Source organism: Fusarium oxysporum, chromosome 2, assembly GCF_000149955.1.
Source record: "Fusarium oxysporum f. sp. lycopersici 4287 chromosome 2, whole genome shotgun sequence".
NCBI lineage: Eukaryota > Fungi > Ascomycota > Sordariomycetes > Hypocreales > Nectriaceae > Fusarium > Fusarium oxysporum.
In genome coordinates this window covers 552302-580110 of record NC_030987.1, presented here as the reverse complement: position 1 = coordinate 580110, position 27809 = coordinate 552302, and the positions used below count along the sequence as shown (strand labels likewise).

At 49.2% G+C, this 27809-nt stretch overlaps 12 protein-coding genes across 16 annotated transcripts; 8 read left to right on the top strand and 4 right to left on the bottom strand.

Annotated features, from left to right (window-relative positions):
* Positions 1–1376: 1376 nt before the first annotated feature.
* On the top strand, positions 1377–3496 carry FOXG_05771 (uncharacterized protein; the record flags this gene model as incomplete). Its single annotated transcript, XM_018384206.1, has 3 exons — positions 1377–1445; positions 1504–1794; positions 1857–3496. 3 exons carry the CDS (start codon positions 1377–1379, stop codon positions 3252–3254), a joined length of 1758 nt encoding a protein of 585 aa, XP_018241258.1. The 3' UTR covers positions 3255–3496.
* Positions 3497–4863: 1367 nt separating this feature from the next.
* FOXG_05770 (adenylate kinase) lies at positions 4864–7768 on the top strand. Its single transcript, XM_018384205.1, has 2 exons — positions 4864–5668; positions 5720–7768. The coding sequence occupies exons 1-2, from the start codon at positions 5512–5514 to the stop codon at positions 6367–6369; spliced, it is 807 nt and encodes a 268-aa protein (XP_018241257.1). The 5' UTR covers positions 4864–5511; the 3' UTR covers positions 6370–7768.
* Positions 5157–9356, bottom strand: FOXG_05769 (uncharacterized protein). 2 transcript variants are annotated; one of them, XM_018384203.1, is made up of 3 exons: positions 8154–9356; positions 7746–8099; positions 5157–7698 (listed from the first exon to the last, which is right to left on the bottom strand). In XM_018384203.1, the coding sequence occupies exons 1-3, from the start codon at positions 8166–8168 to the stop codon at positions 7036–7038; spliced, it is 1032 nt and encodes a 343-aa protein (XP_018241255.1). In that variant the 5' UTR covers positions 8169–9356; the 3' UTR covers positions 5157–7035. The 2 variants fall into 2 exon arrangements, with proteins under 2 accessions (XP_018241255.1, XP_018241256.1); XM_018384204.1 differs by lacking the exon at positions 8154–9356 and having other exon boundaries at positions 6644–7698; positions 7746–8136.
* On the top strand, positions 9037–10151 carry FOXG_05768 (uncharacterized protein; the record flags this gene model as incomplete). Its single annotated transcript, XM_018384202.1, has 6 exons — positions 9037–9169; positions 9261–9270; positions 9328–9496; positions 9564–9869; positions 9922–10049; positions 10106–10151. 6 exons carry the CDS (start codon positions 9037–9039, stop codon positions 10149–10151), a joined length of 792 nt encoding a protein of 263 aa, XP_018241254.1.
* Positions 10152–10674: 523 nt separating this feature from the next.
* Positions 10675–12803, top strand: FOXG_05767 (uncharacterized protein; the record flags this gene model as incomplete). Its single annotated transcript, XM_018384201.1, has 6 exons — positions 10675–10684; positions 10745–10793; positions 10846–11958; positions 12000–12294; positions 12343–12513; positions 12564–12803. 6 exons carry the CDS (start codon positions 10675–10677, stop codon positions 12801–12803), a joined length of 1878 nt encoding a protein of 625 aa, XP_018241253.1.
* Positions 12359–13696, bottom strand: FOXG_05766 (uncharacterized protein). 2 transcript variants are annotated; one of them, XM_018384200.1, is made up of 4 exons: positions 13570–13696; positions 13280–13482; positions 12879–13229; positions 12498–12831 (listed from the first exon to the last, which is right to left on the bottom strand). In XM_018384200.1, the coding sequence occupies exons 1-3, from the start codon at positions 13580–13582 to the stop codon at positions 12879–12881; spliced, it is 567 nt and encodes a 188-aa protein (XP_018241252.1). In that variant the 5' UTR covers positions 13583–13696; the 3' UTR covers positions 12498–12831. The 2 variants fall into 2 exon arrangements, with proteins under 2 accessions (XP_018241251.1, XP_018241252.1); XM_018384199.1 differs by having other exon boundaries at positions 12359–13229.
* Positions 13697–13759: 63 nt separating this feature from the next.
* On the top strand, positions 13760–15170 carry FOXG_05765 (CDK-activating kinase assembly factor MAT1). The gene has a single exon (XM_018384198.1). It carries the CDS (start codon positions 13891–13893, stop codon positions 14980–14982), a length of 1092 nt encoding a protein of 363 aa, XP_018241250.1. The 5' UTR covers positions 13760–13890; the 3' UTR covers positions 14983–15170.
* On the bottom strand, positions 13784–18060 carry FOXG_05764 (uncharacterized protein; the record flags this gene model as incomplete). 3 transcript variants are annotated; one of them, XM_018384195.1, is made up of 5 exons in its annotated part: positions 17576–18060; positions 17209–17446; positions 16963–17153; positions 16800–16911; positions 13784–16736 (listed from the first exon to the last, which is right to left on the bottom strand). In XM_018384195.1, exons 1-5 carry the CDS (start codon positions 17621–17623, stop codon positions 15445–15447), a joined length of 1881 nt encoding a protein of 626 aa, XP_018241247.1. In that variant the 5' UTR covers positions 17624–18060. The 3 variants fall into 3 exon arrangements, with proteins under 3 accessions (XP_018241247.1, XP_018241248.1, XP_018241249.1); XM_018384196.1 differs by having other exon boundaries at positions 17209–17980; XM_018384197.1 differs by having other exon boundaries at positions 15445–16736; positions 16963–17446; positions 17576–17980.
* A 1467-nt stretch (positions 18061–19527) lies between these two features.
* On the top strand, positions 19528–21626 carry FOXG_05763 (uncharacterized protein). The gene is made up of 5 exons (XM_018384194.1): positions 19528–19830; positions 19879–20157; positions 20208–20645; positions 20695–20918; positions 20967–21626. Exons 1-5 carry the CDS (start codon positions 19589–19591, stop codon positions 21572–21574), a joined length of 1791 nt encoding a protein of 596 aa, XP_018241246.1. The 5' UTR covers positions 19528–19588; the 3' UTR covers positions 21575–21626.
* Positions 21627–21748: 122 nt separating this feature from the next.
* FOXG_05762 (uncharacterized protein) lies at positions 21749–23243 on the top strand. The gene is made up of 2 exons (XM_018384193.1): positions 21749–22450; positions 22510–23243. The coding sequence occupies exons 1-2, from the start codon at positions 21793–21795 to the stop codon at positions 23112–23114; spliced, it is 1263 nt and encodes a 420-aa protein (XP_018241245.1). The 5' UTR covers positions 21749–21792; the 3' UTR covers positions 23115–23243.
* An 8-nt stretch (positions 23244–23251) lies between these two features.
* FOXG_05761 (uncharacterized protein) lies at positions 23252–24844 on the bottom strand (the record flags this gene model as incomplete). The annotated part of the gene is made up of 3 exons (XM_018384192.1): positions 23252–23418; positions 23465–24136; positions 24184–24844. The coding sequence occupies 3 exons, from the start codon at positions 24842–24844 to the stop codon at positions 23252–23254; spliced, it is 1500 nt and encodes a 499-aa protein (XP_018241244.1).
* Positions 24845–25390: 546 nt separating this feature from the next.
* Positions 25391–26587, top strand: FOXG_05760 (uncharacterized protein; the record flags this gene model as incomplete). Its single annotated transcript, XM_018384191.1, has 1 exon — positions 25391–26587. One exon carries the CDS (start codon positions 25391–25393, stop codon positions 26585–26587), a length of 1197 nt encoding a protein of 398 aa, XP_018241243.1.
* Positions 26588–27809: the final 1222 nt, after the last annotated feature.

Here is a 27809-nt window from a genome sequence, read left to right as displayed (position 1 = left end):
CAGTCACATTGTTCCTGAAGCTCAACTCTTGTTCTATCCGATCTTTGCCTGTGAAGTCGACCCCGCTGGGACAAGGAGAGATATCTAATGTTCTGATAAAGGCTACATGCCAGTACGACGGGTTATCATCCAACAGCATTATAGATCATTGGAGACCTGGGAATACTGACAATACTTCGAAACAGTCGACTTGCGTCAACACAACAGTTTTGGACATTGGAGTGAGTAAATTTGATGATTTGAAAACATACAGAGATGACTTCAGGGCGTGAGAGATTTCGGATTGTGGTGCGTTCATCCTGGCCATTTAATCTATTCAGTGTTTACTCATTTCAGCTTAAAGCATCTGCGTTCTAACATCTCAGTCTTTTGGATTAACCAGATCTTAGAAGTCTTCCGCCCCCTCAAGCTAGATAGATATGCTGAAATCAATCATACCTATTTCGAAGCGCTCCATACTCTCTCCAATAGACACTTTATGAGCCTGGAATGCTCAAGAGTTACGAAAGCTTCGTTACTTTTCGAGAAGTTTACGAACCGCTTCTCAACGGAATTGATTCAGAAGCACTGTGAATCACTGACCCTCGTTGAATCACTGACCCTCGTTGAATCACTGACCCTCGTTGAATCACTGACCCTCATTGAATCACTGACCCTCGTTGAATCACTGACCCTCGTTGAATCACTGACCCTCATTGAATCACGCAAAGCCGCCTCTACTACGAGTATTTAATCCCTCTTCTCTTCCTTCTTCTCCTTCAATCCTTTTCTTCCTTTCATTCCTCTCTTTCATATCATTCTCATCTGCCAACATCTCAGCATTCTTGGGCAGCTGGTGAACACTGCTTGACAGCTGTCGCCTCGTCAGGCAAACGGCTCGGACACCCTTGCCCCCAGGCTTCCGGTTGACATATCAGCCACCAGTTTCATTTGAAAACAATACCTGGTATGCGTTTTTCATTTTCTGTCTCCGCAAACGTCGTCGCTGACCTACTCCAAAGCCGATATAACCTCTGCAGTTTTAATCTCACACTCAGAATCACACGAACCGCAGATCCGACATTGTCGGCCCTGAAATCGGCACCATGAGCGAAGAACCACGAGACCCCATTATCGAAATTGCCGCCGAAATGGATGCCATAACTGCGCGTCTCAACCAAGCTGAGATCACAATTCCAACGCTGCCGTCACGGTACTGGATTGGTTGGCTGAAACCTGGTGATGGTTTTGTCAAACCGAGAGATGACGCGACCGCACCAGCGCAAAAGAAGAAGGAGGAAGAGCAGGGCGACGGCGACGACGACGACGACTCCGAACATTGTGGCGATAATGCGAGCGAAACCAGCAGCCTTCATGAAGATGACTATACGGATTCAATGGCCGTAGCTTCGGGCTACGACGAGCAAAAGTTCGTCCGCTTCTTCAACGAAATTCACGATGATATTGTAAGTCGTCAATGCCGACAATTTCGGACTGCCTGATGCTAATCGTGACTCTGCGTAGGTTTCGAAGCATCATGCACCACACCCTGGTGCCATTCCAGGATTAAAACATACTGTTCACCTTTTCGACCACCAGAAGCGCGCTGTCGCAGCGGCACTTTATGCAAAGAACTCTCGTTTCAAGGGAATGATCCTGGCTGACCCCCCTGGTTTTGGCAAGACCCTATGTGCACTTTCTACAATTGCCCTGTCGACTGCAAAGAGTGGAAGCATAAAGGGACCTTGCCTTATTGTCGCTCCTATTTCGTGTTGCCGTCAGTGGATGGCTGAGATTGACAACTTCTTTGGACAGGTATGCACTACCGACAATGTCGGCATCGACGCCTTCAACGTATCAATACTGACAAACACTAGGATCAGATGCCCTCGATCTGCCTTCTCGGAGAGGCCCTGACCCCTACAGACTTATGGAAATACAAGGTTGTGGTGACTTCGTACTCTAATGTCGCTGCAGAGGTTACGCGAGTTCACAAGTTCATCCGTAGCGTGGACGCGTATAATCAGGGTAAAGCCGCCCAACCACCGAAGCGTCCCATGTTGGTCTTACTCTCTGGCATGCTTGAACAGGAGCCCCGGAGGCCAATGGGAGAATGGCTCATTCTCGATGAAGCCCATGCAATCAAAAATCGAGAGAGCCGCACGTACCATTCCATTTCGACTCTCAGACTTCAGTTCGACAGCTGTCTCATGATGACAGGCACACCACTGGACAACAAGTGGAGTGATGGCTATGCCCTTCTCAGTATGCTCCACGGCCATCCAATCAACAGCTTCCTACTCTTTCAGGCGGCGTTCATCCAGAGCTTGTCTACAGGCCCCGACTTCCCTCAAGGCTTCCACAGACAGAGATACATCCAGATGCTCGACGCCTGTAGCCTTCGTCGACCACAGAGCGCAATTCAAGAGGAATTCCCCGACATTGACCGAAAACGCATCGTGACATTCCCTCTCGATCCAGAGGATCGAAGGCGTTCTAATGACGCCTACCACATGTTCAAGAAGGCCAGAAGACCCGGTAGCAAGCTTGCGGGCTGGAAGTATCTTATACAGGCCCAACAGTATGCGTACCACCCTATGCTGGTTGAGCTTAAGTTTGAGAGAGATGCCCTGGCTAGGGCCATGCGCCGCAATGAGGCTATGGAAACGTTCGAGCAAGGCAACGAAGCAGCGACAGATCAGCTCGTTCAGTGGAAGAAACGACTGGAGCAGGACGAGAACTGGCTCTCTCGTCGGGTGAGAGTCATCACGGACGTTGTCGACCAGCACAAAGATCGATATCCCGACCATTCATTTTTAATCGTGGATGAAAGTATCTACTTCTTGGACATTGTCGCGGTTGCCCTCAGGAACAGGTTTGAGCCAGAACCGCAGCTTGAGTACAATGGGCGGCTGGGTCCCATCGACAGACACTCCGTCATCAAGACGGCTTTCGAGGCTAAGCCTCCCAAGGTCATGCTTGCCACCAGGGCTACAGTAGGACAGGGTCTCAATCTACAGTGCTTCAATGTCGTCATTCAGTGTGGGCCGTGGTGGAAAGCGGCATGGGAGTTGCAGGCAAGGGGACGTGTCTGCCGGCCAGGCCAGAAGAAGCCGGTATTTGTGTACGAACTCAGGGCGGAAGATTGTCTCATTGAGCAATACAAGGTTAAAGTTCGCGACAAAACAGACGAGCTCACTAGCGAATTGGAGGATGCGATCACTCGGGGTGATACCGTCAATCTCACGGAGAACGATCGGAGACAACTCTCTTAAGTTATCTTCACGGATCGCCTTTGCCGATATTGTCGGCATCAATATTTTGGCGTCGCCTTTCCGCCTCTTGCCAGTCTCATTGCGTTTCATTGTGTTGCTGGACAGGGTGGTGATTTGGAACTGGAGCTTAGGTATGGACACGGCAAGGATCATATAGCTTAATCGAAGAAGCTCCGGTATAACAGTTTAATACGATGATCAAGGACTTATATTTTGTCTTACTATGCCTACCTTGAACTCCGTAGACAGATTTTTCTAAGCCATTGGATGAATTCACAAACAATCCTGAGATCAAGATTCGCCGCTGCCGACTAAAAGCAGAAGACTCGAGCCTTGGATGAATTTACCAACTTCATCTCACATCTTCCTCCACCTCCACTTCTGCTTTCATGTCTTTCGTCCTCTTATCCTCCACCATGTATCCTACAGCATCGTCTGTCGCCGGGGCCGGCTCCAGTCCGAATGCCGATAGGAAGGCATCTAACGTTTCAACTGCTTGCCAGAGCTTGCAAAGCGGAGAAAGTCAAGGACGAAGAAATGCGAGAGTGGCGAGGACAAGAGGAACTTCAAGATGGAGGGACCCAAGCACCAAAGCAACACAGGGGTGACAGATGGGCAGCAGCTCTCAACTGTCGTATTGCCATCCCAGTCCTCATCTGGGATAGAGCGGTTCATGGACTTTTTCAGTCTCCTGGCGCCCAACTCCTGGCCTTACCAGCAATTCATGCAAGGCTCACGACCAACCTAAGTTATCTCCAGGTCGCCTAAAAAACCCTACACGTAAAAAATAGTATTTCCACCCTCCAGCTTTATATCAGACCATTCCGCGATCACTAACTGCCGTCATTCTAATAGTGTACTTTTTGCATGTTAATCTTGGCGCTGTCCCCCTGCTAAGACCTCAACACCTGCCATCCTATTAAGTATGGAATAACCGGTATGTCCTCAGTATCCTAGCTAAAGGTGTCAAGTTTGTTTCAAACATTCTATGATACTATGGCTGGCTGATGTTACCACGATGACGGCACGCTCGCTTGCACGGGTATGCACAGTGGCTTGTAATGCCGTGTGCCGAGGTGTCCGTCCGTCGCCTTGGAAAATCCGGGGTTCTTGGAACGCAAATCTGGTAAGCTTGATTGGCTCGCAAGGAACACACGTGCTAGGCCTCATTCTTGGAATGCCGTTAACGCCGACTCTTTCTAGGGTGCACTCTAGAACGAAAAGAGACTCGAGTATTTACTATCTTTGTGCTCGAGTTCAAGTGTCTTCTAATATGGATTGCACAAGAGGAAGTGTTGTGCTGCCGAGGTCGTATACAGCGATCTCGGACTTTGAGCGATGGTGCTGCATGTATCGGATCAACGGCGCCAAGAAGGAGGTGCACATTTATTCCCCAGATCGACAAATGACACCTCGAAATGACACGGGATAATTAACCGTCCCCTTCCCTTCCCATGTTTTCTGTTTCGATCTCAAACCCCGTACCGGACTTAAGGCAAAACCACCGATTCCCTTACCACCCCATTCATCATATGCCACATCTTCCGGAGTCCGAAATGTCCCGGTAATGGTTCAGCCATATTCCATAAAGCTACCTCTATAAAACTCCAAGAATAGGACGTTGAAAGTCTAGATGTTAAAGACGGCAAGCCACGGTTATAGACTCCGCCATCAAGATTGACTTCTCGAGATTGGTCCCTGCCCACCCTGACCGTTCGCTCCATCGCACGGTCCACACCATCTTCAGTGAATGGTACCTGTATCGTCACTGAATTACAGGTGAGGATAGAAGTACCGCGCTTGCAACTGGACTCAACACCAACAGCGCTTTGCCTCGCCCTATCTACACTACATAAGCCCCCCACTTCCAACCTTGCTCCCATCCACCTCAACTCAACGCATCTCGTCGTTCCCTCTTTCTTGGTTATAAATCAAATCCATCGCTCACTGTTGTTTTGTAATCCCGTGGCTGCTTATTCCATCATTTCCTCTCCCTCAACCTCTTTATCCTCTTATACACTCTCCCCGCCGTTGCTTTTTTTCCGAACTCAACAATCTCCCCGCGCCATCTCCGAAAGTATCGTCCCATCGACCCTCAACAAGAAATTAAACCTCGAACGACTTTTTGGATCCGCACCTTCAACCTTGTTTTTATCTATCGCATAGAAGCGCAACTTTTTTCTTCTTTCATTCCGACGTTAGAAGTTCCTCAATTGTTTCAACTCGCGACGGCCTCAATCGTTACAGGTCGCCTAGAATGAACCTGAACAAGGCCGCTCGCGTCATCCTCTTTGGTGCACCTGGCGTTGGTAAAGGGACCCAGAGCGAGCGATTGCTCGCTCGCTTTCCTCAGCTCAATCAGATCAGTACTGGTGATCTCTTGCGTCGGAATGTCAAGGAGAGGACACCCCTCGGTAGATTTCCCCTCAATTGGAGCATCTAGGCGAATGCTAATAATGAGACAGGCATCAAGGTCGAGAATACGATGAAGTCGGGTGGTCTTGTTGCTGATGACCTTATTCTGCGACTTATTTCCAACGAATTCTTCACTCGAGGCTGGCTTGCGAAGAATGGTGGTCCGAACGTCATGACTCTTTCTTCTGAAGCGACGGCGATGGAGGCTTCTTTCAATAGCGCTGCTTCTGATCCGTTCATCAACGCTCCATTCCTCGACGGGCACCGTCCTTCCAAGGCCTCCAACGACCCATCCGCCTCGTTCATTCTCGATGGTTTCCCTCGAACAGCTTCCCAAGTCGGCCCTCTCGACAAGCTTATCCCGATCAATCTCGTAGTCTCGCTCAAGACCCCCGTATCTGTTATTCTCGAGCGAATCCTCGGACGTTGGGTCCACGAGCCATCGGGCCGAGTCTACAACACCAGCTTCAATGCGCCTCGAGTCCCCGGAATCGACGACGTCACCGGCGAGCGATTAATCCAGCGCCCCGATGATTCCGAGGAAGTTTACAGAGCACGATACAAGAAGTTCCAAGAGACCAGCGAGCCTGTTCTGAACCACTACGCCCAGAAGGGCGTCCTTGTCGAGATTGAGGGCATGAGCAGCGATGAAATCACCCCAAAGCTATTTGCAGAGTTCGAGAAGCGCTTCGTCCATTGAAGGAAATACCCTATGGTTTCAAGACGTTTATGTTATTACTAGTATATGACCTTTTCTTTCCATTCGCTACGGTTTAGCTTTTGTATTTTGTTATTATAGGAGTTTTATTCTCGCGGCTTGGGATGCTGCTGATGGGAGTTGCAAAAGACAGGACTGGAAAGATTCCTTGTCAGATGGCGCGAACTGTTGGGAGCTGCTCGTTGGTTGTCCTTGGAGGACATGGTGGCGATGGTGGAAAGGGATGGGATTGTCTCAACACAACTGCACCGGTTTTGAGCGCAGGAATGGGCATGGTTATTGCCTGAATGATATCCACACATCGACCCCTTCTGATTCAAATCGCAAATGTGACATGCACGACCTTAGAGTTGTCGAATTACAATTCATGTCGACTTGAGATTGACATTGTGAGAATTCCGCTATGTGTACATAAATTTGACCCACGAATACCCCTAGAAACACTGCTAGCGCATCGTGGCCAGAATAACTCTCCCTCTCTTCTAACGCAGTTCCATGCATCGCGTCACATCATACATCGCACTAAAACGGCAATGCAGTAGCCCTTTCAAAACATTCCAAATAAACAATCCGTCATACTCCGTCCGAGTTCATACTCGCGTTCGTAAAAGTGATGTAAGCTGTAGTTTGGCGTGGAAGCTTGGTACCTTAGTCGCGCCAACCCTCGCCGCCTTGAAGACCGCTGGGCTGGCCTTCTGTTTGTCCAGGTCGCAGTGGTGTTTGCTCATCGTCATCATCGTCGAGTGCTCGCGCAAGCTCATCGGGGTCTTGCATCTTGGCGTCAGGGTCGACTGGGCCACCAAACTCGTCCTGGTCACGGTTGTGTCGGTCCTGCTCGAGAACGCCGTCATCAGCACTGACTGAGATACCGCGGGCTCCCCACTTGGGACGAGCTCCTCGTCGACCACCTTGCTCATCTTCAAATCCACCAGGGCCACTCTCCTCGTCATCATCGTTGTTCTCGAAGCGCTTTCCGAAGATTCGGCGGAGGAGCCATCCGCGGGACATATCATCGGCGTCGACAATGCCGCCACCGCGAAGCTTGACGCGCTGGCGGGTGTAGTAAACCCAAGCAAAGTCGATGTATAGGGCAGTCTGGATGATGCCGAAGATGACGGAGACGGTATTGGGCTTCTTGCCGGAGATCTCGAATTCGCGGATGAACCAGTTGACGCAGTAGAGGGCGCGGTAGGAGCCGAGAGCGACGAGGTAGAAGGAGTCGATAACGGTGGGGACGGTTGTTTGTCGAAGGAGGAGAAGCTGAGGAAGAACGCAGACGGACTCGAGGATCTGGGAGAACACCCACATCCACTAGAAGCTGTTAGTGATGGTGAGGTTATTAAGCAACAGTAACATACAGGTCGGAAACCCTTGTGGCTCTCAAAGATGAGCATGACGAATGGAGACAAGACAAACGAGCCACCGAGGATGATGGCGCCAATCTTCCAAGCAATCTCACGCTCACGCGATCGAGGGTAGATCCATTGCATAATAGCAAGAATGTAGATAGACGAGATGATGTAGAAGATCTTGAACACGATGTTCCATGGTACCGTCTCGATGAAGAGGTCGAGGTAACGTGTGCAGAAGACGAGGGCGTAGAGGATCTGCGTGATGAGAGAGACGCCCTCAGCGCTTCGGTTTCGATGGATAGCGAAGATGAGGATGCATTTGGAGAGGGCGTGGGACAAGTCGCCCAGGACACGGAAGAGCTATGGTGCTGTCAGTTTGTCGTTTTGGTAATGCATGATGTTTCGCAGACATACGTTCCACGCGCCCATTGTCAAGGGCGGGAAAAGGAGGTATCGGCCGTTGGTGTGTTTGCGGCGAGCGACTCTGGAGAAAGAGAATACGAGATGCGAGGTGGAATTGCTGGTTGATGGGAGGGGTTGAAGATGACAAGTAACCGGGTATAAGGCTAGTGGAGGTTGAAGATGAGGGAGCTTAGGCAGCTGAGCTTCAGCTTGGCGATGCGATGGACGGAGGAGGAGGTGGAGACGAGCAGTCTAGACTGGGCAACCTTAAAACGTGTCTGGGGCATTTGAGCTTGCGTCAGTGTCAGCGACAGCATTTACAAGGCATGAAGATGCATTTTAAGCCACATCTACATCCATTTCCGGACACGTGCGCCTCATTGATGCCTAGAAAGAGGTTGATATAATTTATATAAATTGTTGCGATGTATTGAGAGATAGAGACAGTTCGTCTTATCGATATGATTTGAGCTGGTGACGCGGACCTAACATCGGATGTGCTGGAACCGGGGGCTCCGCGGACACCTCAGTATGGAAGATCAAACAATTGTTTGTACGCTCACTGAATCGTGCAGACTTTAATCTAATCATTCTCTACACTTAAGCGGCGCACCCTCTTTCTCTTGTACTTTCTAGCTCAAGTGATACTCTAATGCTTCGATTCAAGTAATCCCTCACTGGCTTTTAGTTACAGTGGCTCTCTCAACGTCATTGCCGCACGCCCCCTTTCAAGTTACGAGCCAGCCTACGAGCGAGCGAGCCTCTACCCCTGCAGATCTCCAGAAACATCACACAGTCCACGTAACCAACCTAAACTGACTATACGCGTTGACCATTGAGTCCTAACGACCACGTGTAGTGACATTCTTCCAGGCAGACAGACTACGGATATAATATGAGAGTATCGGCAATCATTGCCGTCGCCCTGGGTTGGATCACCAGCGCTAGTGCCTTTGGAGTCCCCGACGTCCTGCAAAAGATTGAACAGAAACTTCCAACCAGAGAAGCTCCTCCACCGAAATACTTTAGTGAGTTCACCTTTTTGGGACCTTATGCCCAATGGAATTGGTCATCGTATCCTAAACAAGAAGGTCTTTCTTTGACTAACGAGACTTGCAGGGGAAGCATCGTGAGTTACCTACCAACAGCCAACACAACGCCACACAGAAAACTAAGGCTCGCTCAGACAATATCCCCACTATGATCTGAGATATTTTGGTGAAGCCCTCGAGCCACAGCTTCAGAATGCAGGCATCAAAGTCCTCATGCAGACATACCTAGCCACATTTCGAGATCTGGGAGTCCAGACCTGGTTAATGCATGGCTCCCTTCTCGGCTGGTGGTGGGGAAAGAAGGTAAGAATACGGATATCCATAACTTCACATGTCTAGACCCTCTTCTCTAACCGAAAGGATTTCTCAGGTCATGCCATGGGACCTTGACGCTGATGTCTCAGTTACTGAGGCAGACATGTATTTCCTCGCTGCCTATCATAACATGACCATCTACTACTACCAGTACGATGGTTGTCCGGAGGGTTGCTTCTTTCAGTTGGAGATCAACCCGTATCATAAATATCGTGAGAGGGATGATTACATGAACTTCATTGATGCAAGGTGGATCGATATGCAGAATGGCCTGTTCATTGACATCACTGCGGCAAGATACGACCCTGGGCATGAGATGGGTGATGGTGTTATGTACGACAAGCATGACCACGAGTTCAAGGTGCGTATATTTGGCAATGATCGTTGCCTTGTGCTAAAGCTTCATGTGACAGGACAAGTACATCTTTCCTCTATTAGACACCACCTTCGAAGGTGTTCAAGCCAAGATTCCGTACAGGTACAAGGAGATCCTGGCTTCGGAATACGGCAAGGGAGCATTGTCAAAGACTGACTACCATGGGTATGATCTTCCAATGCAACGCCTATGCGTGTCCATGGGAACTGACAAGGAATTAGTCACCGATTCGATGCAGAAAAGATGCAGTGGGTTCCTATGAACTAAGCATCAGCTGTTATTTGTGTACCTAGGGCCATTGGCTGCTTGAAAGGCGTTTAGCTCTGTTGAGCAGGAAAGGCATATCAAGGATAGACCGGAAAGGGATAAAGAATACTAATGATACCCGGCTGATGACGGCTGGCCGTCTTATAAAAGTCTTGGGTCTTTGTTTACTTGGTTATTGAGAGCAGAAATCCCCATGGTTATGATGGGAGAAATTATGCAGATCTTTCAAATTTATAATAGACACAAAACCTAAGGGAATACTATATAATATCATGTTCTAGTCTTTGTCTTGCAGACGGTCATTGGTCGATCAATTTGGCCCATCAATCAATTAATTGCTTCAATGCCCCGCGGCTATAGAACGCGTCTCACCCCACGCGTCACAAGCATATTCAAACAGTACTCCATCAACATCACAATTAAAAACACCCAATTGCAACATCACCAGCGCATTCAACCCAAACACTGAACCTGGATAAAATCGAATGCGCAGAGAAAGATATAGGTGCGCTTTTTTCCCACAATGGCCACAGGTATGCCAACAGCGATTCCCATCACCAAGCAGTTGATCAAGTCGCTAACACGATAAATAGGCCAACAGCGCCGCGCTGACCGGCTGAACGAGCGTCTACGAGGTGCCCAGTACGAATCAGCCCCCATAATTCCCAAGGTATCTGTGCTAATGCGACTCAAGGCGTGCCAACATCGAAGATGACTCCTTCAACCTCGACATCGCTGGTCTCAACATAGCTGGCTCGACTCCCGCCGCACCTGCACCCGCACCACCCACATCGTCAGCCCGCCGAACACCAAATACATCTGCTAAGAGAAGAAGATTGGAGAACGAAGCGCCGCCGTCTGCACAAGCGCAAGGAAGCGCACGGAGACGCTCGCCTCGATCGAGAGACCCCTACGATCTACCAGAAACATCTAAGGAACCTGGCGCGCGGGATACGACAGGTGAATCACGAGAGGAGGAAGAGCCGAGTCTTGATGTGGTAGAGGAGCCGGAAGCAGAACCCGAGGAGGAAGAGGAAGTCGAACCGGAGCCACAGCCAGACTCCGAATTACCGAGCCCAGAAGTCGAAGCGCCAAACGAGAACGAAGTTGAAGTTGAGTTACCGGTGCTACCGAATAATGAATCTTCCGAACAACCATCGCAACGACGGTCGAGCCGCAGGTCACTGGAACAGATTGCGCAAGATGTTGCGAACAAGCGACAGGACGTACGCATGAGCGAGGCCATATCGTCAACGACACGATTGCACACGACGCTACAAGAGGACGATGCACCGCCTTCCTCATCGCCGCTGGTGCGCAAGGTGCGACGGAGTGAAGGTCCCACCATAATTCGGTCGAGACTATCACAAAGGCGATCTTCGAGGCTTGCTGAGCAAGATGAAGAAGAAGACGAGCTTTCACCAAATCGAGCGGATCACGCCCCTGCGGATGATGAACAATCAGATGATGCAACAGAAGAAGCAGAACCTGAAGAGGAGCAGATTGAAGAGGAGCCCGTGGCAGAGGAGGAGGCACAGGAGGAAGAAGAGGTGGTAGCGGAAGCTATCGATGCTGTCGAAGCGGCTAAGGCACTTGGAAGAAAACGGCCTCGAAGAAGTCTACCGTCTCAATCACCTGTTGCGGAGCCCCAGGAGCAAGCAGAAGAAGAGGAAACCGAAGCACCAGCAGCGAAACGACGTCGAGGACGACCATCGAGAAGCCCCGCAACACAGAAACAACCAGCCACCAAATCCATCTACCCCTATCAAAACCAAGGACAACTCAAGAGAAGCCACTGCCGAAACAGGTCCGCAGGACGAAACAAGCCGCCAAAGAGCGCCGAGTCAGCGACGGTTCAGCAATCGAGGTCACAGTTCAGCGCTTCGTCAACGTCAAGAAGTTCATCAAAGGCGACGATGAAGAAGAAGATCAACTCGCGGTGGATCTGCCTTTTACAACAACTGGAGTAACAGCGGTGGATGTGTTTGCACAAGCTTGCTTGGAAGTCATCGACGGTACGGTTGCGAAGTTCTTTGAGGCGCTACAGAATACCGAGGAGAAAGATAAGAAGAAAGAATGTCGGATCAAGATCCGGGCACTTGAGGCGTACAAGGAGGAGCTCACGTCTCGATTATTACAATTGGTAAGTTGTTTTCGCCCTGCATGGGAAGAATTGGGACTGACGAGTTAGTCAATTCACCTCATGGACTGGCAATCATTACGGAAGCGTGTTCGTCTGGTACAGCGAGAGAAGCTCTCTTTGCGAGAAGAGATATTACGTCTCAAAGCAGAGAGGGAACAAGTTGCGCTCAAGATGGATGCTGTACGCATCAAGCACGAAGAGGACACCAAAGAGTCAAAAGTGAGTTGACTGATACTTTCATCTGCTGTAACCTCGGCTAACAATTGTAGTACCGACTCGATACCTCAGCTATAATGCATGACATAGACATGGCAGTCGAACGGGGACGAGACGCCCCTGAACTATCACGCGCCCAGGAGAAAAAGGCCGATCTGGCTAACCTCGAGCTTCTCGTCGCACGCATCACAGACGAAGCCAGCTCATCGAGCTCCGCAGGCGGTATGCTCCAACAAGTCAAAAACTTCAACGCCTTTCTCGAGCGCGCAGCAATTGCTCTAGAAACGAGATGAAAACACAACAAGTAACGAAATGAAACGTCTTTTCAACTTCTCAATTGGGATTCGTCATAAGTACTTTTTGCTTGCTTAGTTGATCTTGGCCTTGCTAAAGTCCATCTCGGGATGCTGCTCCTGGAACTTCTTGAGGATATCCGCCTTCTTCTGCTCGTCTGAGCTGGGCAGGCCCTTCTCCTTCTGCTGCTGGTCGAACATCATCTTCTCGACCATACCGCGGGTCTCACCGTCGAGATCTGAAAGCTTGGAGTTGTCGGGCTGGATCTTGGTCACGTCGATCTTGGGAGCGGAGGTGACAACGTGCGCCCACCATTCCATCTTGTTCACCTTGTCGAGGTGGATCTCAACTGTCTTGGTGCCATCTGAGTTGGTGCTGAGCGTCCATGTAGAGTCGTCAACGTGGACGGCGTGGGGGAGGTCGCCCTGTTGTGGGTTAGTTGGTGTATGAGATGTGGCTTGAGCTGTGTATGTACCTGGATGATTGGATCCTGGCCCTTGATACCCGCCTGTAGGCTCTGCTTCTTGATAGTAATGACGAGATCCCTCGACTTGAGGTTTCCGGGTACATTGAAGGTGACATCGAGCTCTGAGATGGTCTGAGTCCACTTGTAGGGAAGAGCAGCCTGCTCCTCGGCCTCCTTTGCGTTAGCAGCGGCGGTCTCAGCGGGTGTAGGTTCTGTGAGCGTCAGTACATGTGAAGCTGTGACTAGCAATAAAATTGCTTATATGTACCCATGAAATGAACCATGAGAATAGTACTCACCGTTATCAGCCATGGTGATGTTTTTGAAGTTGTTGTGATATGTTCTGAGGGGAGAAATCGATGGAAGCTGTTGGTTATGAGAGAAGGCTGACAATTCATGGAGGGGCACCTAGAAGGTGGGGCCATGTCGTTCTGAGCTCTGACCAATGGGAAACTCCCCGGCAAGCCTGTTACCCCCATCTCTTCAGCCGTGCAGAACCAACATTTGATAGCCACTTATTAATCACTTCTTCAGCATAACAAAGCGATTCATTTCGTCTCCTTCTCTCAACAACCTCACCCCTCCACTCAACCGCACATTCAGTGCTCTCGCCAGCCAAAATGTCTCGCGCAGGCGTCTCAATACGCCACGCCACAGATCTCAACGCGCCTCCACCGCCAGACCAAGACGAGACATGTCCCGTATGCAAGACAACACGCTACTTCAACCGGGACATGGAATTCCGCATCAACCCGGAGTGCTACCACCGCATGTGCAAAACCTGCGTCGAGCGAATCTTTAAAGATGGTCCCAACCAATGTCCCTACGCCGGCTGCCACAAGACCCTTCGTCTTCGCGGTTTCAAGACCGCTTTCTTCGCGGATCTTGCCGTGGAGCGTGAAGTTGATATTCGGAGACGAGTGGCGGCAGTGTTTAACAAGGTTGAGGAGGACTTTGAGACGCTGAATGATTATAATGAGTACCTGGAGATGGTGGAGTGTTTGACGTGTGACCTCGTTTATGGCACCGACGAACAGAGGAGGAAGGCTGAGGCGCAACTTGGCGAGTGGGAGGCGAAACACAAGCAGGACATTGAGCGCAACAGACGTCTTGCGCGCGAAACAGACGATGCTCGCCAGCGCCGCATCGCAGCAGAGGAAGAAGAAGCCCGACAGCGACGATTACTTGAACGACAAGAAGAACTCGAAGAAAAAGCCAACGCCAAGCGCTTCCGTGAAGAGATGCTCGACTCTCTCCAAAGCGCCGAGATGGGTCGCGCAACAGAAGCGATGGACAAGATTATGCTCAAGAAACGAGGACACAACAAGCGCGACGCAGCACTCGGCGCAGCAGGAAGCAGCGGTCTCTCTATCAGAGGACTGCGCGAGAAGAAGGCTGTCGTTGTGGAGAACAAGCCATACGATCCGTACGGCGGCGTGCGTGTCATGCCAGAGCGCGTAGACCTTGCGCCGGAGAAACTAGCGACGTATAGCAATGAGTGGGTCGAGATCACAAGGACGAAGCCCGAGTTCAAGGCTGGAGGGTACAGTCCTGATGAGTATCTCACTCGAGCTTTGTTCGAGGCTTTTTCAGGGCTGGGTGTGTTTGTGGATGAGGAGAAGGTTGAGAAGAGTGTTGCTACGGCGGGCGCGAAAGAAGCGGCTGTGACGGGAGATACAGGGGGCAGAATGGACGTCGATGATCCGTTCTAGAAGATAATTTCGTTGTTTAAACGGGCATAGCTATGGAGTTTGGGAGTTTGGGAAAACACTGAGGGATATAACGGTACTGGAGTTTTGAAGATGGTAAAAACGACACGATACCATGGCTACAGAGAACATATACCAGACACAGTGAATACAGATAAATAATTGATGATAATTGTATTTTTGTATGACTGCTACTATACTAATCCAAAAGGAAAATCACCAGGAGAGGATTGAAGGGCAATTTCAGAAGCATACTGTATCTTCCTAGGTGCTCATCCTGTGGCCTTGCAATCCTCTTTTCGAATCTCATCCCCCGAAAACGCCTCGCTTACTATATGGAAAGGGAGGCTGTTACAGCCAAGAAATGGAAACAAAAGGGCGCTGTGGAAAACGCCATGCGAATTATGTCTTGATTTGAGCTTGTAAGATATGATGGGTTTGTTTGGAACGGCTCCTTCGATAATCTTATTGCTGCCAAGGTGTCTGTTGAGCTGGACGAGGGAATACAGGTACTGTTGGGAGTTGGTCGAGGCCTCCTCCGATAGGCTGCTGGTTAGCTTGCCATCCCATACCTGTGTTGTGGTTGACAAAGGCGCCGTTTCGGAAGGGGTTGGTTGTACCGGTCGGTTGAGGAGCGAGAGCAGCGCCAGCTGTTTGTGGACGTTGTTCTTGGTTTGGCGCTGGCATCATGGAGTTGCGTGCAAAGGGGTTTGTGCCGGTTGGTGTAGGTTGAAGAGCAGGTTGTTGCTGTGGCTGTTGAGGAGATGGTGATTGGAAAGGCGAATTTGAAGCTTGGGCGAAAGGAGAAGTGTTTTGCTGTGGTGATGTTCGAGCGAATGGGTTTGTAGATTGGCGATTTAGAGCAGGTGTTGTAGCAGATGATGGAAGACCCGTTTGTTGAGCCATGAGCATAGACTGGCGGAAGGGGTTGGTGCTTCCTGTTTGCATCGGTTGAAGCCCCTGAGGCGATCCATTCTGAACGGGTTGTTGAATCTGAGGGGCAGCGTTGGGAAAGCTGGCCATTGAATCCTGAGGGATTGGTGCGAGTGAGCTTGGTTGAAAGGCTTGTTGAGGAGTGAACCCTCCGAAACCAGCTCCGGTGAAGTCGGGCTGCAATTGGATCTGGGGTTGCTGGATCTGAGGTTGCTGCGGTTGCATGAACCCAGTTTGCTGAGGCTGTTGGAATGGACTGTTGGAGGCAAATCCAGTAGGCTGAGCGGCGAAACCGTTCTGTTGAAACGGCATGCCTGTCGGCTGCTGTTGGAAAGTCTGTTGTTGAGGCTGAGGGTTCATGCTCATCGGTGTCTGGTTCTGTTCGATAGAGTCGAAGAAGTCGATCAGATCGGGATCAGGACCCTTGTTGGCTTGCGGTTTTGACTCTGGTGCCCTATTACCGCTCGAAGACGAGGTGATTTTGGGAAAGGGGTTGTTGGACGCTGGTTCGGGGAAATCGGTGCTCTTCTTCTTGCTGAGACCTCCTTGCTTCGAGCTTGAACCTCCACCAATCTTCTTCACGTCCTGCTCGGCCAAATATTGTCTTCGGTGGACCTCGAAATCGGGATCGTGAAGATACTCCTCCAGCTGGCGTCCAAGATTGACAGGAGCGTGCTTGAGCTTCGGCACCTCGACTCGAGTGTGGTGTTCGTGCTGACGAGCTACGCTCAGATATTGGACGACGTAGTCTGTTTGCTTCGTGAATTTCCGATAAATGGCCATAGCACGTTCGGCATCCACCTTTGACATTTCGAAAAAGTTACCTGAAGGGATTGGAACGTTAGTCAAAGTGGCGGGCTGAGACAGAGGGGGAGGGGCAAACATACCAAGAATGCTGATGAGTCCTTGGTTGAGAACCTGAAATAGTGCCAAGAGATCCAAGACAAGCAGTCGGAAAACAGTTATAGTGATTTCATTCTCTGGCTCATTCTCCATCACCTGAGATCGTTAGTACTCGAGATTCTCTCTCCCGTTACGGTCCTAACTTACGTCGCATTTTAGTAAAGCCTCAAGTTGGTGTTGAACGATTTCCGTCTCCCGTAACAATCCCTTCTCAACCGAAAGCTTCTCAAGTCTTGACTCAGAAGCGCGCACCCAATCCGTCTTCGTCTTCTCGTATGCGCGAGCTCGCTCAGCTAGGTAGTGGGCATAATGTCGAATGTTTCGTCCTTGGATTTGTGCTGCCAATCTGTCAATCCCCACGTCCAGATTCAGTTCGGCATGCGTGGAACGTACCATCTGTAAAGCTGCTAATCGCTAGCACATTGCGATGCGTCGAAAGGAAGGCGAGTGTAACATCGGGAGATCCCTCTCTGATCATCAGGTGAACAGTAATTAGACTTTTGAAGACGACGGTCCATGTTGAATCGCGGAGACGGTATGTGAGAGCGCGAAAGACCTCGCCGACGCCAGCTTCGCCGGAATGGGTAGCTACGAGAATGTGTTCGATGTATTTCGTCTTTGGGGGAGCATTCTACAACATCCGAGATCAGTACCAAGTCGAATCCTGAGAAACAGCGCCCATCGAGGAAAATTGGTTGGGCTCATGATTGCCGCTGATATTAGGCTCATCAAGAGCGCGCCGCCAAGACTGCACACGTACCTTGATCTTCGTTGCGCCCTTGACGGACTTTTCGAAGGAGCTTGACATGATTCCAACAGAAGCTCGGGAGCTATATCGAGCTTATAATCGCCGGACGATGGAGGGACAAAAAGTTCAGACGACGGACGTTGCAACGAGCGACGGGGTACGGTGACAGATGATGATGGCCGGGGATCCGGGGGAATCGATGCGAGGATGACGATAAGGGCTGCTGCTGCAGAAGACGAGCGAGTCGAGCGTGTCGTGTCGCTTCAAGGTGACCAGCGCAAAAAGAGATCTTGAAGAGTCTTGAACGAAGAAAGAGAGATTGACCGAGAGAGACAACGAGAGAGTGTCCGTATCCGCGCCGGGGGACGTGGACGATTCTGGGGCGTGGCAGGACAAGGGGAGGGGTGTGTGCTGTTCGGGTTGGCGTTGACTTGAGGTTGGGCTTTGGTGGTTGTAGGACAAGAAGGTGGAGATTCTGAGAAAGGTGGATGATAGGGAAGTACCTGTGCCGCCTGGCGATACTCGGCGGTCTCACGATGTACCCTCCAAACTTGTGTCCTCCGGAAAGGTCGTTGACTCCGATACGGGCGGGCGCTACTCTTCCACTGTAATTCCAGGGGACGCTACTGATGTCGTCACCATAGATTCTTCTGCCCCTTGGGGGCACTTCATTTCAGAGGGACTTGATTGCGCCAAGACAGCTCCACTGCAGAGATGGTGATGTTCCATGAGGTTGAAGAAATCTGGGGACTTTTTTTGTCTGAGGGGAATGCAAATTGAGGCATCCTTGGGCATTTAGGTAGTACAAACACAGTCTGCTTGTGGCTGTTTGCATGCGTGTTTGGTTGCTTGTGTGATAATCTCTTCGCTTCTTCACGTCTCACCAAAAACTCATTTCACCTGATACAGGTCTAGACAAGGGACGGCACATTCACTCTATCAAAAACAGCAGGTCGCGAGGCACAAGGTTTGTCATTACAATTAAAACACAAAATGCAATTCAATTCCTAGTACAGATGTATACGCGAAACCTCACTTGAGGCTCGCTCCCCATTTCCCTCAATCGCAAAAAAAACCTACCTGTCAAAAAACGGTTCAATTTCTGTACGCTGAGTTGCCCCAGCCGCGCGAACCAAACAAGAATCCTCTCTTTCATTCATAATAAGTCAGAGCTTTTTTCCATCGCGTCCGATGCTTGTAACAAGGTCTGTGTCGAACGCCCATTTCATGGTACCAACCTCACCTCGCCACGAAACCGCTTAAGCTGCCCCGAGAGGCAGAGGGTTTCGAGGTCCGGAGAGGAGGCACTGCATCATATTAAACACGCGGTTCTCATCATCTGCGGGGTAAATGTTAGCGATATGTCAAAATGCAAGTATTTGTGCGTGGTGAAGGACTTACGGTTTCTTGAATGAAGAGGGTCATAAGGAGAAAAGAAAAAGAAGAAGAGAAGGAACGCGATCCGGGCAAAATTTAAAGGTCCCGTAGTGGGGTGCTTGCCGTGGCTGATCCTCGGCTGTTCTCTTACCTTGCTTCACCTTATCCACCGTGGGCCACCCTAGACTCTAGCATCGCTGCTCAAGGCGAGAGCCAAACAGATCTGTACTTGGCGTATCCCAGACAATATTGGGGGGGCTCGTGGTATCCCGTACTGGCTTTATGACGGTCCTATAAGTTCTGCTTTCTAACTGACCTCAGCTCTAAGAGTGCCGAGCTCTTAGAGCAATTTTTCTTCTTACTTGAGCCAGCTGAACCACTCAATCAATTGCTAATCTGTCAACCATGCTCGAACTCTCCACGCATTTGCACATCTACGTATATCTAGGACCCCAGGATACCAAAACAAATCTTCTGATAGAACACTTTCCGAATTCATGAGGTCATTGTCGAGATGTCACTTACATCGGAGTAGCTTCCACGTGATCGATCTAGCACGCCATATCTACTGATAAGGCATGATAGACCGTTGAACTCCTTATCTATGTCCAATATTTGTTTCCTGCATGCAGATCCCTAGCCATTAATATGCCTCCTGTACGATCTGGTAGAGCTTCAAAAGCATGTGATCTTTGCCGCAAATACAAAACTCGCTGTTACGCTTCCGGCAGCTCAAATGGAACTTGTTTGCGTTGCAAGACCTTATCTCAACGATGCTCCTTGGACTTTAACGGCCATCGACGCTCGATCTCACCACCCGTACATGACCAAATAGACGTTTCACGTACAGCCTCAGCTGTTCGAGGTCGGAGAAGTTCAGTTGATGATAGGTTTGTGCAATCGTTGATACGACGAGTTATCATTGACAGTTCTTGTAGGTTAGAAAGACTTGAGCGAACAGTCAGCGCTTTAGTCGATAAACTTGATTCGAAACTGGATGAAATTGCCGGATCGTCTAACCTAGATAGAGCTTCTGTCGTGGAAGTACCAGTGCCGTCCGCAGAACTCGACCCGGCTCCCGTGTTTTTGATACGAGATGCTGCAACCGATGCAGGAGTTCACTCTCCTGAGCAAGCGATTACGCAAACAGGACCTCAATCAGACGTTATATCAACAGGACTTGTCTCGCTGCAAACAGCCTACTCACTATTGGGACTGTAAGCTATTACTATTCTTAGTTAAATGATGAATAACTGACAGGTTTCAGATTCCATGTTCACTATGGGAGATGGGTCAGGTTTCCAGAAGACGTCCCAACAGACAAGCTCCTCCTACAAGTCCGCAAGTCCCCGTTACTTCTTTGCAGTATCTTCTTGATATCCGTCCGGCACACAAGCCAGAATCTGGCAGATCGGCTCGCTCCTAGGCTTTTCAAGGAATCGAAGCGCCTCATTACAACTTCGTTACTGGAAGTCCCGCAGACTTTAGAGTTCTTCCAAGCCGTACTTATACTAAGCCTTTGGTCGACGACTATAGGTCAAGTTCCCTTGAGTATAGACAGCTGGCTACTCACGGGCTATGCGATCCAGCAAGCGCTCGCGAGCCCCCACTTTCTGGAAGTCATCCGACCAGGCTCGTCCCAGCATATTGATGACTCACTGGATGCTTGGTGCTTGTGGAATCACCTATGTGTTGCCCATCTTCAGTAAGTCCCCAAGAATCCTCTCACGAGATAACTGTTGAATGTAGTACAGGTACTGCGTTGGAACTCGCAGACATTCACTACTGACCCAAGCACAAGTTGACCAATGTGTCAATTTCATACAGTCTAATGAGGTGAACAACTATGAAGCAAGGATGGGAGCAGAAGTTCAGCTATATTGGATTATCTACAACAAGTGTGGGATTGCTCAGAGTGACCTTGCCGGAACTAAACTCGCTCTGCAAGCATGGCAACAGGACTGGATGGTCCTTTTCAGTAAGTCTATTCTCGATGTACTAGAATATTGATGTTGACATGTTCCAGACGAGCCCAGATCCCAGTTTCTGCAAATGGGCTTCCACTTCGCTCACCTGTTGGCTCATTGCCAGTCCCTCAAATCACCCAAATCAGTCATGCACAGTTCCGTTCTCAAAGAAATGATCAAGCATTCAAAGATCATCATCAATCTCGCCATCGACACAACCGACGATCGTACTCGTCACTTAACGGATCACATTTATCACATCCTCAGCTTCTCTGCACTAACTCTATGTCGAATCGTTCACACATATGAGTCCAAACTGCGAGCTGCAAACTATGATACCACCGAATTAGATAATCTGGTATTCAAGTTGGTCAATTGGTTCAAGACCATTGGGTTGCCTTGTCATGCTGCGCATATCCTCGGTGATATTGTCCATGCACAATTCCAGAAACTTCGACCAGACTTCCAACCTTCGACACCTATTGTTTCCGGGGCACTCTCTGAGAACCCTGGTGTCATTTATAATGCTGAAGAATTATTATTACCACCTGATCTCTCTTTTTTGTACCCGAACTTTATAGGTTCAGAGATGTTTGATGCAGATGGAGGGTTGGAGTCTTGGCCAGAATGGGCTCAGGTACACTCGGATACAGACGCTTCTGTCTAACAATATTTATAAAATAATATGAACGCAATTTAATACTGGTAATTATTTCACCAAAAGGAATCGTAGCTTGTCCGTGCACTAGCATGGACCTGCAACAGGCAGCAGCCAACAAAGTGACTCACGGATATTTTCCGCTCCCTTCCGCGATCAATTTCTGCCTTTGAATCCATCATGATTATCAGTCTCCTCTTCCCACGCATCACAAAGCCACCAGCAAAATGGACCGACTAGCCCCAGAGATCATATCCAGTATCATTTCACACCTTGTACCATATGAGTACTTCTCGCCAGCTAAATTCTACGACGAAACTAGGCCTCCAATACGCTGTCTCGCACATCTAGCAGCACTATGTCGTTGTTGGCAACCTCTGATTGAAGAGGCATCATTCCGTGAGCTCGAGTTGAACTCAGAATCGGTCTCCTATGCGATAAAGAACAAAATTCTCACCCCAAGGCGCCTTTCGTATATCCGCCGGCTTGATTACTCGTTTCCATCAGCGGATGAAGCACATCCTCCAACAGTAGGCCCCGAAATTGACACGGGTTTTCTGCCTCTTCTTCAGTTGCTCGCTCAGATACCTCTGCAAGAGGAGCCGCTCGTAGAACTTCTCGTTTGCGTTCCCTCGGTGTTTCCAAGGGGACCCGAATATCTCAGTAAACTGGAAGACCACGTCCAGGACAATTTTGAGGACTTGAACCCATGTCTCCCAGAAGTGCCCATGATAAACCATTTCCGGTTCAGCAGTGGGTTTAACCGCTTTTTCTACTCTCCACGCTCTATCTGCTTGATAGCAGGTAGGATGTCGCGTCTGAGATCACTTGATCTACGTCTAACGTTTGCAAGAGGACCGAACAATATAGTGAACGAGAGAAATGGTAAGTTTAAATAACCTATACCCAAGACGTTGGTCTTTTCTGACAGAAATACTTGCTAGAACTTGCACGGTCATTGCATGGTTTGCCTTCATCCATCCATCGATTCGACCTCGATTACTATGTGAGACCAACCTTGCTGAAAGATGCCATGTCTTCTGCGCCGACAGAAGAAGACGTTCTAAGTCGAGAATTATGTCGGTTCCCACAAAGAGAAGGACTAGAAGACTTCTCCTTTGAGGGGAGTATCGAGCCTACTATCTTCTGGCCATCAAAGTCAGATACAGCTGAAGAGCCTCGCTGGCCGAGCCTCAAAGCTTTTGGTCTTACTCCACATGAGGTCTCACCTTCAGGGAAGCGGCTCGTCTTCCATCAATCGCGTCGCATGTACCCAATTGACGATGTAGTGAACGAATATTTTGTGGCGGCGGCACGATGTGTATCTCGCATGCCCAAGGCAGAGTACCTCTCCATAGAGCTCAAAGACACGTGGTACCCTACTTTTGTTTTCTGCACTGGCTATCCTCACGATCCTGACGAGCCAATTCTGAGACTCTCAGGAGGAGGAGGTTCTGCGATCTCTGAGGAGACTGAAAAGGAATGGCGGAAGACAGTGGAAATTCACAACTTGGAGTTTTCTATGGAGGTTGATGAGGAGCAGGACTAGGGAATGGAGATAGGAATCTGGGTGTGACTGGAGACTGAATGCAAATAGTCATAAGCTTAACTAACTCTGTTGAATTATTACTGTCATTATAGCAGTGTTACCTAGACTAATCATACTATACTATTGCTAACTATGCTTTAAATCTCACTTCTAGTCTCCTCGGAAGCAACTTGGAACTTTGCCTCGACACCAGCATCACCATTATCAAAGAGTCGGTAAAGCAACTTCCAGACGAGAATAACAACCGCAGCAGCAATAGCACAACCAGCAGCAATGCTCAGTCCGCGAGTGTACCGGGGAGCATCTAGTTACAATTAGCTCTGAACTTGACAAAGTGGCTTTGTGCATACCTTGAGTTCTGAAAAGCTGGTTACCAGGAAAGTTAGCAAGCTGGATACTCATCATATAAGCAGCCAAGGCAACAGGTCTCTTGTAATCCTGCATCTTAGTCGTGAGCCATGCAGCACTGATGGCTTGAACGCATCCCATCCCCATTTGTGTCCAGACAACACCGCCATACAAAGTCCACTTCGACACGCCATTTGGTGCAAGCGCCAGCCAGAGTAGACCAGCAGCTCCCCAGAGGTAGCCAAGGGCAATGTGGAAACCACGCTCACGGAAGTGATCACTGCTGAATGCCAAAGTTACTGACCAGATCAAGGCGCAGACACTGCCGATGGAGTTGAGACCGTTGGCTTGGAGTGAGGTGAAGCCTAGAGACTTGATGATGGAGGGAGCGTATGTGTTCATCGGAGAGATCATGACCATAGACAGAAGGCCAGCGACAAGATGCCCATATAATCTCCAGTCAGTAAAGGTGTCGACAATATGTGACAGCAGAACTGGTTGGCCGTATCGGAGGGCCTTGGTAGGATCGTTGCGGATGACGCGGGTGACGATGATGGAAGCTTCACGCTCGGTGAAGATGTTGAATGACCTGCCAAAGAAGGTCTTGGGTTTCGCGGCGTTATGGGGAAAGTATAGGTATGCGAGGACTCCGAGGAAGCAGGTCAAGATGCCCTCTATCATCTATTAGTATTGAGTCATGTCTAAGAGGCGTATAGCCTACCAATTAGGAACAGCCATTGCCATCCGTGAAGACCACCTCTTCCACGAAGCGAAAGAAGACCAATAGACAGAGGCCCACCAAGAGCACCAGCAAAGCTGTTTGATGCCCAGAAAATGGCATACCTCAAAGCAAGCTCTTGGTTCGTATAGTACCGCGAGATGTAAAGAGCAAAACCGGGGATATAACCACCCTCAAGGGCACCAATAAAGAACCGAGCCGCACATAAACCGTGTGCGTTCTTCAAGAAGATTTGAGACCAGGTAGCAATGCCCCAGAGGAACATGGTGATGGGAAGGAATCTCTCAGGGCCCATGTACTTGCTGATCATGTTGAAGGGCAACTCTGTCACGATGAAGCCTACCGTGAAGAGAGTCTGGGCTAAGTTAATGTCTGAGTTATCGATGTTGATGTCAGTTCGAAGTGTATCAGTCAACGCGTTGCCGATGTTGGTACGGTCGAATTGGAGGAAGCAGAAACAAAGAACGATAAAGGGCAGGATAAAGAAATCAACTTTGAGCAGAGCTCTCCTGGTTTCTCCAGATTCAATGGTAAGGGTAGGATCATAACCCGGAACATGAATAGCTTCATCCTGAATAACATCGCCATCATGTTCTGAAGTCTTGGACTGAACCGGCTGACTCTTTTCAGAAAAGGAACTCATTGTAACAAGAAGTTAACTGTCAAACCCAACAATCTTGGAGCTTGAAGCAATGGTGGTTTCTAACATGATGATATCGAACAATGTTACGGTCTATATACTAACTTCCTGCCAAAGCAATAATGATGTCCTGATAAGCGATATGCCCAGACCTGTATGGTGTTGAAGATACCATGGCGACGATAATGGCGTGCTGAATTGAGTTAACCTATTGGAGGACTTGATAAGATGAGATGGCGCCGGCGGTGATAAGAAGGGACCGTCGGGTCGTTATCAGCCGACGGCATCCCGACGGTATCCCGCAGGCTTACCGCCGGGATGCCGTAGGGTTGACGTTTTCGCAATATCACGCCAATATTTATTTGAAGATACCATTTTACAAGGAGAGAATTGTCTACAAGTACAAGGCAAAGTCCAGAGTGCTGATATTGTCTTCAGATCGGATAAGCCATCGAGCAAGGCAATCTCTCAACAGGTTTTGAAACTATCACCAAGACCCAAGCTCCAACAATCACCATCAACACAAAGTCAACAGATTAAGCTTCTGCCATGGAACAAAACACACTAAAAAGACGTGGCGTCGGTCTCACAGGTGTCGACAAGGCTAAGTCCTTCGGCGGCTACACCCTTTTCTGCCCCCTGACCAGCGACACAGCTCACCTTGTCGACATTGACGGCAATGAAGTCCACTCGTGGAAACTCCCCGGGAGAATTGGTCGTCATGCTAGAATTCTCACCAATGGAAATCTTGCTGTCAACACTCTTCGAAAGACTGAGCTCACTACCAAAGATGGAGGCCCATTTCCCTTTCCCTTCTTCAACAAATATGGTGGTGGAGTGATGAGTGAGCTTGACCCGGATGGAAGAGTGGTCCGTCAGTTTACAGATGACTTAGGTCATCATGATCAATATCACTATGGCGATGGTCGCTTTCTTTATACCGGTCTTGAGGCTCTGTCGCCTGAGGACTCAGCGAAAGTTATCGGTGGTGTCCCCGGCAGCGAGATTGATGGCATCACTTACGCCGACACCATCAATGAAGTTGATGAGAAGGGCAATCTCGTCTGGCAATGGAAGGTCTCGGAGAATCTCCCACGAGACGAATACCCCCTTCAACCTCACTATACCCGAGAGCATTACCCGCTCATCAACTCCGTCATTCCCATGCGCGACGGAAAACACATCCTCGCATCACTCCGATCAGTATCAGCCGTCATTATCATCGAGAGATCTACCAGCAACATCGTCTGGAAGCTCGGCCCAGAAGTTCTTGCTCAACAACACAACGCCACTGAGCTCGACAACGGCAACATTCTCATCTTCGACAATGGAGCTTTCCGCAACGGCGAATCTATCACTTATACCCGCGCCATCGAAGTTGATAGACAGACCAAGAAAATCGTCTGGGAGTACAGGGACCGCTCGCAGATGCATAACTTCTTTACACCCTTCATGGGCAGTGCGCAGAGATTAGCGAACGGAAACACGTTATTGTGTGAGAGTGCCTTTGGACGGTTGTTTGAGGTTACGAAGGATGGATACGTCTGCTGGGAGTTTATCAATCCGCATTTTGCGCCGTATCCTGACCAAGCTACTGCCAAGATATTTCCTGGGGAGTCAAATGCACTGTTTAGAGCGTATCGGTATTCTTTGGAGGAGATTCCTTGGTTGAAGAAAAAGCTGGTAGGAACATACGGAGAAGGGCAGGTTTCGGGAGTGTTGGGAAGCATATGTAAACAGCAATAATTGGACAGCATGACAGAGTAAATGCAAGAGCTGATAGGAATAATAGTAGACTACTACAGCCAAGACTCCCATTTAATATAGGCATGCTAGGACATGCAAGAAACGTACGATTTGGATTCTTTCCAATGTCAGGAGTCCGGATCGTATTGAAACAATTGAGACGTCAAGTTGAACTGCAAGTTTCTAACATTTATTGCTGACAAATATGCAAGCTCTTCCAAGAACAGAAGAAAAAGTTCAGCGGAGTTAAAAATCGATAGTGTCGGTTCGCTGGGACCATAACAGAACTTCAGTATCCCAGCGCATGCATTGCATTACTGCCCACCAATTGTACAATAGTATGTAGGGACTTCTCAATTAATTATGCGTGAAGCTAAGCCATGTTTTTGCATTTAAGTATTTATTCCCCTCGTAAGTCGCCCCATTCCCGTCTCTGAATTCTCAAGGCATACAGCCACAATTCCATACCAGTTACGAGTTGTACGAGCTTCTATTAAGTTTGTTGCTATCCTTGAGGCCGAGTCATTCATAAATTATCCACTAGAATGACAAGTCGCTTTTCTATATGACACTCTGACTAGCGTTCTAACAATGCTGTCAAGGTTGGGTTTGTCTCCCCCCAATATCACTTGATAAAGGAAGGCGATCTGCCCAGTAACTTTAACCTAAGATGTGAGAAAGACAACGCATTTATTAGGTACAGCCCAATGAGTGCTACCAATGCTTACTCTTTTCATTTTTAGCGTCGGATTTTCGGAGGCGGTCCCCAAGGAATTCCGGAATTCCGGAATTTGCACATGGTATCTCGAGATGCTTTCGGATACATTATCTTCGTGCTCAATCATGACAAGACCGAAATGATCCCGCTTTCTTATGACTATGTCTCATCCTGGGAGGACTGCCAAGATAAGCTCGTTGACTTCGAAGGGAATCCCTATCGTTGCGCTTCCGCTGCGTGTAAGATTCCTCCATACTAGGATAGGTGTATAGCCCAAGAGCCCCCGTGTTGACCTGTGCTCAAGAACTGACTGGTCGCGCAGAGGCGGAAAGCTTGTTCCGGTTTAGGCTACTAGTTTTGATGAGCTTGATTCTGGTACTTTACAGGCAGGACTGGCAGGTTAATGATATAGCCTACTAGCTATGGAAAACAGTAGTAGGAGAATTATGACGAGCTTTGCATTACTTCTATGTACAATAAAGACAAGTAGATGCTAACATAAAT

Coding starts and splice junctions, on each gene's coding strand:
- FOXG_05770 (XM_018384205.1), top strand. CDS start 5,512: ATGAACCTGAACAAGGCCGCTCGCGTCATCCTCTTTGGTGCACCTGGC. Junction 5,669..5,719: donor CAAGGAGAGGACACCCCTCG/GTAGATTTCCCC, acceptor ATAATGAGACAG/GCATCAAGGTCGAGAATACG.
- FOXG_05769 (XM_018384203.1), bottom strand. Junction 7,699..7,745: donor GCCACAAGGGTTTCCGACCT/GTATGTTACTGT, acceptor AACAGCTTCTAG/TGGATGTGGGTGTTCTCCCA.
- FOXG_05766 (XM_018384199.1), bottom strand. Junction 13,230..13,279: donor GCCAGGATCCAATCATCCAG/GTACATACACAG, acceptor AACCCACAACAG/GGCGACCTCCCCCACGCCGT.
- FOXG_05765 (XM_018384198.1), top strand. CDS start 13,891: ATGTCTCGCGCAGGCGTCTCAATACGCCACGCCACAGATCTCAACGCG.
- FOXG_05763 (XM_018384194.1), top strand. CDS start 19,589: ATGCCTCCTGTACGATCTGGTAGAGCTTCAAAAGCATGTGATCTTTGC. Junction 19,831..19,878: donor AGAAGTTCAGTTGATGATAG/GTTTGTGCAATC, acceptor CAGTTCTTGTAG/GTTAGAAAGACTTGAGCGAA. Junction 20,919..20,966: donor GGACTGGATGGTCCTTTTCA/GTAAGTCTATTC, acceptor GACATGTTCCAG/ACGAGCCCAGATCCCAGTTT.
- FOXG_05762 (XM_018384193.1), top strand. CDS start 21,793: ATGGACCGACTAGCCCCAGAGATCATATCCAGTATCATTTCACACCTT. Junction 22,451..22,509: donor TATAGTGAACGAGAGAAATG/GTAAGTTTAAAT, acceptor AATACTTGCTAG/AACTTGCACGGTCATTGCAT.